We start from the raw sequence: 13,346 nt of genomic DNA on the forward strand, positions 1-13,346 counted from the left end.
TGGCAAATGTGTTATGTTTCATGACTCAGGATTTTGAATCAGGACAGACAAATAAAGTTCTTTGAATTTTGAATACATAACATCACTGAGGCAATTTCAATTTATTAATTCAGGTGCTCATCATGACAGTGGTCAAATGTAACAGACAGCTTAACACACACACACACATTTCTAATCTTTCTCCTTGAGGTTGAAGAACCACACATTCCCGCAAAGACTTTTTACCCCAAGGTCTACACTCTTACTCATTATCAGTCAATTGTAAATCAACATTTACCAACTGAACATAAACACACACAAGTAAAAACAAACAAAAACATTAAAATAAAAAGATGTTTTTTCCACAGGTGAAGGACAGGGTATGTTTCATGGCACATCAGTCAGCAGGAGAGGGCCCAGCTGATGTAATATATGTAGGATGAGAAAAGCTCATCATTAGATATATTTATTTCAAAACCAAGTAATGTATTTTTTGTTACACCGAATACTGAATAAAACAACTAGAAAAAAACCTCAAAAACCTCAATATTAATAACAGAAATAAATGCAAAGGCACATCTTACAGTAAGTACATTGAGACTAACAATGATAATGCAGACATAATATGTAAAATAGTAACAATTAGTATAGAATTATTCATCTTATTTAAATTAGGGCAGCAGGCCATAACAAAAGTTTTCTATGTTATGTGTGTAGCATAAGAGGCTATATGGTGTCATTCATAACCTACTAAAAATACTTTAGTGGCATAATGACACATGCATGCCAATAATGTGAACCATAATATTTTCGGCAATCAGAATGACTAAACAGCATTTAAATATGGACGCAATAGTCACGATTCCAAGTGACCATCATAGTACAGATCTCAAGGGTCCCTGGTTTAGAGTGCAAAATTGCTGGCACTTCCAACTTAAGTAAAAAAGCTCTTATTTTGTTTATTGATGTATACCTGACATGCACAGTAAGAAGATCTAGTGCTTTGTGTTTGTGTAGAAAACCTTTCTGCATGATTGAATGGCTTTTAGGATCATAAACAGGCAGATCTAGAGACCACACGTCTCCTGATTGCAGAAGGTAAAGGGAATATGATCACTCACACTGCGTCCTACCTGCAAACGACAAAATCAGTCTTAGTTTGTTTGTGATTAGTTTGTTTTCCATTAGAATGCTTTCACGGAGTGGTGCAGTGCTGTGCAGTGTGTTTTGAGCAGAACTTTTGTCGGACGTCCTGTTTCTATTTTCTTTCTGTCGCTCACGTTGGTCTGCTATATTGACCGAGAAACATGACGGAGAAGCATGTTTAACGGATTCTGTGTGGACAGAGAACATTTAGTGGTACGTGACAAGTCGGATAATGCAGTTAGGACAAGCTCTTACACATTCTCTTAAACCGACTTCAAACTTCGACACATAAAAATGATTCTCAACATACGGCACTTTCAGACCTCCAGTTCTCAAACATACACCACAGAAATTGTCTAAGCAAGCAGCCACTGGCATCCATTAACTACTTTAAGCACCTAATGCTTGTGTTTTGACTATTCATCGACTATGACTACTATCGACCATCGTCAGACACATGGGCAGTTGCAAATGCACTCTTTCCCCACAACTGCCTGATCTCTCTCCATTTCCTCTTCGCCCATAGGACCGTGGCTGTGCAGAAGTATACAGTGTGTATTACCTTTTCTGTGTGCAGTATATACAGTAATATTTCATACAAATATATATAGGTTTGGGCGTGTGCTTGAGCGAACCCCCCTCCACCTTCAGCATTCGGTCTCCTTATTGTCGACGCAGGCCTGCCTCTTGAGGCGCCTCCGGCCGGGCGACGAGGCCGCCCCCTGCTGCTCGCTCAGGTCCTGGAAGGAGCGTGCGGTGGACGGAGGGCCGCTTGGCAGGGGGAAGACGGCCCCCTCCGGAAGCTCGTCGTCCGGCGGCGGCAGCGAGCCGCTGCTGCTGGTGTCCTCCTGGATGGTGGCCATGCGCGGCTGATCCGCTCTGGGTCCGGCGGAGGCCGGGGCAGGGCCTGGGGCGGCCGTTGCCTCCGCTGGCGCCTGCTCCGGCTGAGGAAGAGGAGGATGGGGGCCCGAGGGCCCGCTGGTGCTGCTGCTGCTGCTGGAGCCGGGGCCCGATCCCGAGGCCTGGGCCGCTGAGAACAAGGGTGCCGCCGGGGGCTTGATTATGCGCACGGGCGCCGACTCCAGGTTGTTCAGCATCTCGGCGGTCTGCGGGTGTTCACCAGGATGAAGATGAGGAAGAGGAGCAGCGGCAGGAAGAGGGGGGGGGGGCACAAAAACAAAAACACAAAGTGAGGGTCACTCCAAGCAAATGCGTGTGCTCACGCTGACACTAGCCCTGGGGGCCAGTCTCCCTCAGTGCTCCAGACAGGATTCTCAGACGGACCGCCGGGGCTAGTGCTAACCGCCTTGTCTACTCAAAACACTCAACTCAAAAACAACAAACACTCAAGCAAGCTGTGTAGAGGGGGAAGACACGGCTTGACTTGACACACTTCAACATTACCACACATACAGGCCAGATGCAGGGGGCAAACCACAATGGCAAACCACAGCTGCAAACTGCAATCCAAACACCGCCCACCCCTTTCCGAAACCCAACATACGCCTGACCTATGGGGGCAACAGACACCAAGTTTTACACAAGTCACGAGCTAGCATTCCTTTTTAACACAAAACGAGGAAGGAGACCTGCGACAGTCTAGCAGCTCACACTAGCAGGTGCACAGCCAGCCCCGCACACTCACCTGAGGCCAGGGGCTCTACTGCACACTCACCTGAGGCCAGGGGCTCTACTGCACACTCACCTGAGGCCAGCGCTTTACTACACACCTCCACCACCATCTGCTGCAGTTCCACGGCAGATGGGGCAAACAGTGATGGGACAGGTCAAATTTAGCCAATCACTGCTCAGCTCACACACGCGCACACACACACACACGTTCTCAATTAGGGTGAGACGACATGTCAGCAATGCCAGCATGCCCCGTCAGTGGGTCTCCGTCTTTCTCTCATTCCACAAACAGCAGATCAGATCAGTCAGAGGTCAGGATGTGCATTCACTTCTCTGCTACAGGAGAGGAGAAGGTTCGTGGACAACCTGCATGAGGTGCAACTTACACTGGGGTACATGATGGACTTGCTGTTCTCATACTGCCTGTCCAGGTTCTTGTCCTAGAAAAGAAAAATGTACAATCGTAATACCTCAAATGAGAGTATGTTTACAGCTGTAGTGTAACGTTTTTAACATTATAGAACAGGTTGGTTAAAGGAGAATTCCAGCCATTTTTTAACATGGATCATGAGTGTAGCACTGTAGCTGCCTGGCAACTCTAGCAGTTGGCTGCTGCAACTTGAGCTACTACTAGAATCATTTGTTTAGGGTTTTTTTTTTGTACCAGTAAGTGGTGACCTTGAGAAACAGCAATCTATGTGGAATTTAAAAAAAAAAAAATGTATTTTGAATTCTCCTTTATGAGGAGGGTTGAGACTGGTCTTTACCACGCAGTGCACCAGGATGCTGAGGGGAATCCAGAAGACGAGGGAGAACACCACCACGGAGCCCACGATGTTGTCCGCTAGGAACTTCCCTACAGAAGAGAGGAGAGGGACAGCTTTCAGTTCAGGCTGAACTGCTGCACACACTGTAAGCCGCGTCTTTTTGAAAGCACTATAGTTGGGCCACTACACTCACCAAAAGTGTTGATGTCAAGCTTGTCGATGAAGTCCCAAAGCCTCTCAATGACATCCTGCACCTGCTTCATGCATTTTCCCTGTAAAAAACACATGAGTCAAACTATACAAGGTAACAATAAGAAGTATTTGATAATGTATACTGCATTGGCACCCTGCACCTTACGCAATTACAATAGGTATGTGTCAGCACAAATTATAACATGTGACTGCAGTGTAATAAACATTGTAATAACCCAATAACTGAAATGCAACTATTTTAACTACATTATCTTTAGTCTGATTTAATAAATCTTAACATTTTTACACTCTACACTTTCTTGACTCCTCAGGTGACATGAACCACACTCTGCATTCTCACAAGCAGTCGCCATAAAAACAAGAAAACAAGAAAACAAGCTGGCCCGAGCCAATGATGTGCACGCACCCCCTCGTCGCAGAAGCCTACGGTGCAGGGCTTGCCCTTCCGCAGGAACAGGAAGTTGCCGCTCTCTAACGTGAACGGCGTGCAGAGGCCATCTGCATTCTTGCAGCACACTTTGCATGAGTCATACGTCTCTGGAGACACAGCGGGAGAGGGAGATAGAGAGAAACAGACAGACAGACAGAGAGAAACAGACAGACAGACAGACACAGACACAGACACACACACACACACGAGACACAGAAGTCAGACACATGACTGAACTTCCTTCCTGTCTTATGACTGCCACCCATCTGGGGTGGACCACAACTATCTGTAGGGTCAGCACCACTTCAGTCTGTTTTGTTTGTGTCTTTACTAAAATAAACTACGTAATATGATTAGACATAACGCTTTTTGTAAACTCTTTGATGTGCAGACTAAACACCATCAACCCTACAAAAATGCTGTTGACAAAACACTGCATACAGCCTGAAAATAGAACACAGTTGTTCCAGAGTGTTTGTCATTGCTCTTGGAGGGAATAACCAGTTGTGGCAGCAACAGTCTGGCTACCAAACTTTCTCAATCCTCCCTTTCAAATATTTTCATAGGCCATCAAAAGGCCCTCAGGTTACACAATAATTCTACTGTATTAGGAGCACTACAAAATGTTTTGTAGGCTACTGTGGGTGAAAGCAAAGTCTAATGAGTCGCCCTCATGTAGTTTAATATCCCACATGGCACGTGTGTAGTTTGCTCACCGTTGCAGGCGCAGGACTCCAGGTTGTGCAGGGCCTCACAGAACGGAACACAGTCCCCTCCGCGGCATCGGCCCATGTCCACGCACACCGTCTCGTCTGGCAGGTTGCCAGGGGCCGGGCACTCGCTGTTGGTGCCTATCAGCAGGGAGGAGCTCGTTACTACGGCGGTCACTGGGTTTACAGACACGCACAAGGGCTGGGTACTGCTATGCTCACTGCGTCACACTGCTCAACTGACAAGGTCATATAACCCTAGTGTATTTAAATCAATAGCAATTTACTGCATGTTTCTGTCAGGTGTGTGATGTGATCGTTATGGATGTATGGTTGACATATAGCTAGATAGAGATAGATAGATAGATAGATACTTTATTGATCCCCAGGGGAAATTCAATATGGCTGAGGTATGGCTGAGGTATGGCTCCTGCAGGCGCCTGTGCTCACCTGTGCATTTGGAAAGGCCCTTGCAGGTAGCAGTGATGGGCTCCTGGCACGTCTTCTCTGGCTGCTCAAACGCACAGTTTTTGCAGCATGGGCTATTGCGGTCACTATGAGCATATGAAGATACACATACATAGCAAATTTAAAAATGATCAAAGATAAACTGCCTGGAACAAGAATAAGGACATATTTCAACCTAAACAGTTGATTACAATACATCTAACCGACTTGCTCCTTGTTTATGTGGAGGTATACACCAGTGTGTGTGTGTGTGTGTGTGTGTGTGTGTGTATGTGTGTGTGCCTTAGCTCCACACCTGCACTGGGCCTCAGGTCGGAACTTGCAGTTGGAGGTGCAGCAGGGGTCCTCGTAGCGATGCAGGAGGCCCGGGTCACACTCCTCGCCCTCTTCCACACGGGAATTCCCGCACAGCTTACTGTTCCTCACCCGGAAGCACAACGGAGCCTTGAAGCTCAGCGTCTTGCTGACGGACGTCTTACTGCAGTTGGAGAAGCGCTGGAGAGAGATCGACAAAGAAACACAAGAGATCATCAAATCCGTGACACATTCCCCTTAGTCACCAACAACTACACGTTTAGTACAAAAGCATTAGAAGTTTTAACAACTAAAAGTTTTAGAACAGGAAAAGCCAACTTAAAGAGTCTCCAAAATGTAAACAATGGTGCAAACAGAGGGTCTTGAAAGAGGAGCTGTACCTTGTTGTTGTAGTGGTCCCCACTCACAGCTATGGGGTACATGACGAACTTCCCTCCGTGGTCATCACTAGGGGCACAGTGGGCAATGTTGTCTGGGTCGTGCTCCGCACCAAAGTTGTGGCCTAGCTCGTGTGTGGTAACCAGGTCCGCTTCCTAAGCACATCAATACCGCTAGCTTTCAGATAATTTCACACAGTTTTACAATTTAATAAGTTTGGAACTTAAGGTTTGGTTTAGAAAATGAACGGTGAACTAAAAACACACACACACATACAACAAAATCTCTTATGACAGTCTCAGAAACCGACCTTGGTAAGAATGGTTTTTCCATAGTTTTTTGTGCTGGTTAAACCAGTGTTGAGGTAACTAGCCTTCTTTGCAGAGGAAGATGGATAGTACGCTGAGGGAAAAAAAAAAAAAAAAATCAAACAAAATGACACAAAATTAACACATTTTTACCACCCTCATTTGCATACACACCAACTGCACCTACGTTTTGGGCAGAGACCCCCAAGGGCGTGAGGTTTGGACGGGGCCACGTAGGCCAGTCCCAGCGTGCCCTCATCAAAGTCCTGGTATGTGAACAGGTGAGCCAGACACACGGTGGAGGCGTTGTCTGCAATATCTGAGCTGAATTGCTGAACGGCAGAAATAGAGGAGGCTCAAAAGTCTCAAAGCTAACAACAAGGTCATACACTGAAGAGGTGACATGGGTAAGGTGGCCAATGCATACTTCTATGATTATTCCATAAATAGACATTTGATGTTGAATTTCATCTCATGCCTGGGAAAACACTTTCCAAAAATTCATTGAATGGATACACCACATAACCAGAAGCTACTTGCAAATGACAATCATTTGCCACCCTAGGCATGTTCAGGACCAGTCAGGAACGCACTCCCATAAGTGCTCACCTCCAAGAGCTTCTTGACGTCCCACACCTTCACTTCTTGGCGGCCTTTGGGCGTTAGGCGGCTGGGGCTGCCCTCCATGTTGTAGTGAGCTCCACCACTGGATACCTGCGTGGGCTCTTTGTGAATGATAATCTGCCAAGAGAAAATTAACAGTGGCCATGTTGAGGAGGAGGAAAAACTACAGAAGCACGCTGAATAGCACAGGAGGGACAAACAGTGCCCGCGGGAACACGTCCTGCCTGGGTGGAAACAAGGGCTCGGGCTGTGGATATATATAACCGCTCTTCCCCACTGCCAGATGGACAGATACGAACAACCCCCAACACACACACACACACACACACACACACACAGAACACTCTGCTTCTTAAAAAACAAGCTGCTCTACTTCTCATTCAGTGAGTTCACAGGCTGGCAGACCACTGATGGGTTCTGTCACTCACCTGGTGGATCTGAACCCCGTAACCTTTGAACTCATCGTCCCAAGAGGTGTTCCTGTAGATGTCGTCCACTCTGTCAATCAGCTCAATCTGGACAGAGCAGAAACAAATAATCAATAAACAAATAATCAATACACAACGAACATGTTATACTGCAGTTAAATATCTATTCATGTGATCCAAAATGATACCGCAATTTGTTCAAGTATGGGGCCACAGGAAATCTGAAATAGCTTCTGCTATGACCACTACATAACACAAACTACTACATAGCTGAAGAAAACACTCATGTCTGCGTGTGACTAGGGTCACATGTAGCCAATTGTTCCTGATGGGGAATCCTAGAAGTGTTGTTAATAGCTCAGAGATGGAGCAGCCATGCGTCTCACCAGGTAGTTGAGGGTGGTGCTCTCTTCTCCGCGACCCATGTGTCTGAAGAAGCGGTAGTCCGCCACCAGCAGCAGGGGACAGGTGTTCTTCTTGTGGTCGTGGGCCGCGGCCCTCTTCTCCCTATGAAGGGGTTCTGCAGAGACCAGAGAGGGCCGATAAGCATTCTTATCAGGGACAGCTCAATTGGAGGCCTATCAAGTCAACGCTTGGCGACAAAGCGTGTAAAAGAGGAATCCCAGTAAACATGGCGTAGACATGTTTGCCTTACTGCCCTGATAGTTCACTGCAAGCTTTGCTAGTAACAAGCACAGCACAAAAATGTGCAATCCAGAAGAATGCAAGTGACAACAAAGAACTTGTCACAACTAGTCTAAATCTCTTTGCAAGGAAAAATATGAGAAAATACTGCGGTCTAATTCCATTGTGGAGCTGGGATTGTACTGGTGCAAAGAGAGCAATGGCAAACTTTTCTTACGGGGGTCCTGTTTTGAATACTGATTGATTTGGACATCATAACTGAATATCCAAAGAGGTCAGGATGATTTCATAACTGTCCCAGATCAATGCTAAAAACGAATAATAACCGACATTCAGCTGTTAGAGGTGCTACAAATAGCTATTGTTTTTTAGGCCAATTGTTTAGAAATTAAGCCAGTTCTGACAATCAGTCCAAATTGACTGGTCAGCTAGGGACAGCCTTTGTGACTTGTTCCTCCTCATTATGCGTATTCAACAACATTCATTTCCACACAACCCTATTACAACTGATATCTTCCACGCCGCTGAACCAAAAAGGTTTGACAGTACAGTCTATTCACAAGAACACGGAGCTTCTCGGAATTTTCCATGATGCATATCCTTTCATTACATTTTGGGGAACAGCTCATCTTGAAAATAGACAGAGAGACGTCACGACAGACCTGAACAAGCAGAGTGCTAGTTCAATGACCCAGGCAGTTTCTAAACCGCTGAATCACAGCTTTGAAGAAGGCCCACTTCTTTTATCAGCTCTCTGCCTTTTAGGCTCAATGAGGCACAGATGGAACATGCAGTACAGAGGGTGTGTCTAATAGCGAATATGCTTTTGCTCAAAAGAAAAAGGCTTTGGAACTCTGTTCTGATCCCCCTAAAAACACAAAAACACACACCAAAGATACACATGCACATATAAATATACCCACACTCACAAAGACACAAATTATCTTCCGGTCTCCTTTCATTAATTTCCTTCTACTGATTTGCGGACAACATCACATACTGATAATAAAAGCACATCCACACATTCATGGACATTACCTGTCCACTCACCCTTGTCCCCCTCCTCTCTTCCGGTCACTCTGGCTTGTTCTGGAAGGAGGTCCTGGGCCTCGGTGTTGACGTAACCACACACTTTGGGGGAGGCCAGCCGGCTGATGTTCTTGATGTCCTCGGACCGGTACACCAGCAGCCGGCCATCAGAGGCCGTCTCGATAAACCGCCACAGAGGCTTGTGGTGGAAAAAAAAAGAAAAAAGAAAAAGAAAAAAAAAGTAATCAAAAAGACCTTCAAATGATGTATTCCAGTTTCATTTTGTTTATGTTTATATGTTAACATATCAGGCATTCTTAACCAAAACAAATGCATGTCCATACTGTTTCTTGATGAGCAGCAATGTAGACTATAATACAAGTCTCTGTTATTAAGAGATTATACTACTGATATACAAAAATGTGGTCTGTTGTCTGCAATGTCGTTCTTTAACCGACGTCCTTACCTCCACGTTGTACTCTGCTTCATCTGTGAGGATGTGAGCAGAGAACTCGTCCCCATCCATATGTGCCTGCACACGAGAGTGCTCCTCTCCTAAGCCACGAAGAAAGGAAAAGTCCTAGATTTAGATACACTTAAGCCTTTCTCAAAAATCTAATCCGTATTACAACCCCAAAACAGAAAAAGTTGTGACGTTGTGTAAAATGTAAATAAAAACAGAATGTCTCGTAAACCCTTATTTAGCAGCAAAAAGGACATAGACAACATAACAAACGTTGAAAATGAAAATTTTGACTATTTCATGGAAAATATATGTTAATTTTGAATTTGGTGCCAGCAACATGTTTTCAAAAAAAGTTGGGACGGGAGCATGTTTACCACTGTGCTGCTTCACCTCTTCATTTAACAAAATTCTGTAAATGTTTATGAACTGAGGAGCCCATTTGCTACAGTTTTGATAATGAAATGTTGTCCCATTACTCCCCGATATAGGATTTCAGTTGCTCAAAACTATTGGTTGGGGTATTCTTAGTCGTGTTTTTCATTCCATTATGCACCTAATTTGACAAATCTGGACTGCAGACAGTCCATCTTAGCACCTGGACTCGATGGAGAAATACTATTTAAATATGTGCAGAATTCCATTCAATGTGTTTTTCAGCTCTATTCCTTGTTTGCAAAGATTTCTCTGGATTCTCTGAATGTTTTAATAATATTATGTCCTGTAGATGATTAACTCCCCAAATACATCACAATTTCATGTTAAGAAGCATTAAAATTACATATTTTGTGCGCACAAGTTTACGCAGATGATGAATACCCTACATCTTTACTTCTAAGAGACCCTACCTCTCTGGGATGCTCTATTTCATACCCAATCGTGTTGCCACTTACCCTACTTAGTTGTGAAACATTCTGCCTTTTGCTTTCTTTATCATTATACAACTTTTCCAGCATTTTGTTACCCCATCCCAACTTTTTCTGAAACATGTTGCTGGTATCAAGTTCGAAATTAACATATATTTTCCATGAAATAGTCAAATTTGCCATTTTTAACATTTGATATGTTGTCTGTGTCCTTTTTGCAATTAAATATGAATTTAAGAGATTTGCAGATTATTACATTCCGTTTTTATTCATATTTTACACAATGTCCCAACTTTTTCTGTTTTGGGGTTGTACAATGGAGAAGAGAGTTATAATCAATAACAAATTGCCATTCCAACTAAGTTATCAATCATAGCAAAGTTCTGTCTTCAAACCCATGGGAAACAGCTATGAGTTAGTGAGCACAATGTCACTCACATTCCCACTTCAGCCGCGGCAGAAGATTGTTAATGTTACCCAGTGGCCAGAGGATAGATTCATAGTCTGACTTTGCCGTATAAATTCCACCAACGCCTATACGGTTAATTAAGAGCTTTCAACTTGATTGGGCCTTACATCTGAAGGAGTCTCCACAACTACCACTGCGGGTAATGAAGAAGTGATCTGTGCCGGACAAACAACCACATTTAGCGGTCTTACCTACGACATGGCCTTTGAAGTAATTCTCCATCTGAACTTCATACTGCTCCTCATTTCCTTGATCGTTGACAAAGATTGCTTTGAAATTCTCGCTAAAGAGGTCCGTATTTGTTGTCAAGTAAAGCTGAAAATTCCTGCAGAAAATGATGTTTTCTTTACCAAAAAGTATGTGTATAATCCCAAGTTGCTAATAATGTACGCTTCCAATGCTTTATTGATAATAATAATAATAAAAATAATACACACACACACACACACACACACACACACGTCTGCTGTTCCAGCTTTCACCATTGATTGTTTTGTTAGGCTATGGCAAGAAGTCTCCCCCACTGACATACAGACAACCATTGTGTGTGTATGTATGTATGTATGTGTGTGTGTGGGTGTGTGTGGGTGTGTGTGTGAAAGAGAGAGAGTTTGTGAGACAAGTGACTTGACCTTACCTCTTCAGCGCAGAGAAGCTGACCAGTCGCTCCACATGCGAGTGTGGGGCTGTGTCCCTCCTCTTCAGCGAGTGCCTCTGTAAGCTGACGAGTGGGAGAACCTCAAAGTCAGCCAGTAGGGAGCGGAGCACACCTGCACAGGGTTTCAGAGTTGGGATCAGTTTAGTGTCACTGCAAGATTAAAAGTACTTTAATCCTGAATGTGGAGGCTGTTGCCTCTGATTACAGATCAATTTGGGAGCAACAACAGTGTAATTCTGCCAGTGTTTCAATGCTGACATGGTTAAATTTAGCAAGAGTGCCAGAAATTGACACTTAAAGAGTTCAGAGTAAAGGAGAGAAATGAGGGACAGGGAAACACTTCTGCTATGTGTTACTTTTGTAGTGTACATTTGGCAACATAACTGAGAAAGTAACTAGCCTGAGGTCTAGTGATGACTACCGGTGCATGTAAATGAGATGTGGAACTAAGGTAGCCCAAAATAAAACAAGACGTGAGCGTGAAACTCATTACACTTCAGAGAAGCAATAAAACTGGTGGAATGAAGACTAAATGAGCTTGTGCAACTTCCACCATCACATGCATTAACATTTTGTCGCCACGAAGAGTCTAGACAACGTTAGAATTACAGTTATATTCGTTTACAAATGGTGCGAAATTTCTTCAGAAGCCCTAGTATCACATGAAGACAAGCTCTACTGGGCTTACCAGTCCAATTATTCTATAAATAACTCACATTAAGCTTACCAGTAGCATTGGCCACTGTATCTATTTGGTGTGATTGCACAAGTACGGTTAACATAATGTTAATGTCACTTTCGACATGGTAATGAAAGTCCTTCCACTTTTGCAACCCTCGAGATTTCACTAATCATCCAAAGGTTATTGTGGTTGTTTATAGCTCCTGTCATGCATTTTAACTGAGTAGGATGAAATAATGGATAATGAACAAGGAAACAATGCCACTTATCGTTTGAAAAATTCCAGAAACCAAATCTGTCACATTTCTCATGGCCTTACCAAATTCCTTGTCATCTTCGTTTAAACGCTCCTCCCGAAGCAAAGTAGGGCTTGTTACACAGTTTACCCAACAAGGGGAAAGTAACACTGCACAAAGTAGTAGAGTCCCCATCTACACGTATCATTTGACCATATATTAAACTACTTCAACGATATCATTTCACTGCAGTTCGCTGGTGAACTATTTATCTTCTTCTGCAGTTATCACAGTCGTTTTTATCATGACCTGCGAGTGAAAATTCTCCTATTAGCTAACGTTACTTAGCTAGACAACTTGCTAACCTGGGTTATTCTATCTTGTTGCGCCTTAAATTAAACGATACCGCCCCGTCAACTGAACGATTACCTTACACATTTATACGACTTGGCTACAACCTAAAGACATTTTCAAACTAAAGAGTAAAGACTATCTGGTTCTACAACTTATGGTGCAAGGCACTAGCAGGGGCGGCTACTGCTACTAACTGAATACAACTTCCGGAAATTATTACGGAACTGCGTCACTTAAGGAAACGTCAAATCAAAACACAATATTTTACTGTCTATGGATTTTACAGAAATAAAAATGCTGTATTTTATTTACACGCTGTGTAAATAAATAATGTACTCGGCCCCTAATGATTACAATGCAAACATATTTAACAAGCTAAGACATAAAACGTTAATGTTCACACGCAGTTAAGATCAATGGTTGACTGGGGCAGGGGTCCCCAACCTTTTATGTACCATGGACCGGTTTGATTCCTTTTTTTTTTTTCACGGACCGGCGGGGGGGGTGGTCGGGGGTTCCATGTTCCATATGTGTTGTGCATACATTA

At 43.9% G+C, this 13,346-nt stretch overlaps 2 protein-coding genes and 1 non-coding gene across 10 annotated transcripts in view; 1 reads left to right on the top strand and 2 right to left on the bottom strand.

Moving 5' to 3' along the window:
- asap2a (ArfGAP with SH3 domain, ankyrin repeat and PH domain 2a) overlaps positions 1 to 5,614 on the top strand; it is a 71,431-nt gene extending 65,817 nt beyond the window's left edge. For all 3 annotated transcript variants that reach the window (XM_042073259.1, XM_042073261.1, XM_042073260.1), the window contains 2 exons: positions 1,873 to 1,881; positions 5,585 to 5,614. The gene's annotated coding sequence lies outside the window, so the exon portion shown is untranslated. The remainder of the gene's footprint in view (positions 1 to 1,872; positions 1,882 to 5,584) is intronic.
- On the bottom strand, positions 74 to 13,007 carry adam17a (ADAM metallopeptidase domain 17a). Of its 6 annotated transcripts, none has more exons than XM_042073267.1 (20): positions 12,529 to 13,006; positions 11,508 to 11,640; positions 11,062 to 11,195; positions 9,539 to 9,627; positions 9,082 to 9,271; positions 7,785 to 7,918; positions 7,399 to 7,485; positions 6,956 to 7,087; positions 6,534 to 6,678; positions 6,349 to 6,440; positions 6,041 to 6,193; positions 5,641 to 5,840; positions 5,328 to 5,431; positions 4,884 to 5,018; positions 4,144 to 4,274; positions 3,718 to 3,796; positions 3,525 to 3,613; positions 3,144 to 3,197; positions 2,831 to 2,870; positions 2,263 to 2,800 (listed from the first exon to the last, which is right to left on the bottom strand). In XM_042073267.1, the coding sequence occupies exons 1-20, from the start codon at positions 12,638 to 12,640 to the stop codon at positions 2,733 to 2,735; spliced, it is 2,301 nt and encodes a 766-aa protein (XP_041929201.1). In that variant the 5' UTR covers positions 12,641 to 13,006; the 3' UTR covers positions 2,263 to 2,732. The 6 variants fall into 6 exon arrangements, with proteins under 6 accessions (XP_041929197.1, XP_041929198.1, XP_041929199.1 ...); XM_042073268.1 differs by having other exon boundaries at positions 2,263 to 2,770; positions 2,801 to 2,870; XM_042073263.1 differs by lacking the exons at positions 2,263 to 2,800; positions 2,831 to 2,870 and adding an exon at positions 74 to 2,231 and having other exon boundaries at positions 12,529 to 13,007.
- LOC121693814 lies at positions 4,636 to 4,715 on the bottom strand. Its single transcript, XR_006025591.1, has one exon. It is a non-coding gene; the product is annotated as a small nucleolar RNA SNORA47 (small nucleolar RNA).
- Positions 13,008 to 13,346: the final 339 nt, after the last annotated feature.

Source organism: Alosa sapidissima, chromosome 19 (genome assembly GCF_018492685.1).
Source record: "Alosa sapidissima isolate fAloSap1 chromosome 19, fAloSap1.pri, whole genome shotgun sequence".
In the NCBI taxonomy this organism is placed as follows: Eukaryota; Metazoa; Chordata; class Actinopteri; order Clupeiformes; family Clupeidae; genus Alosa; species Alosa sapidissima.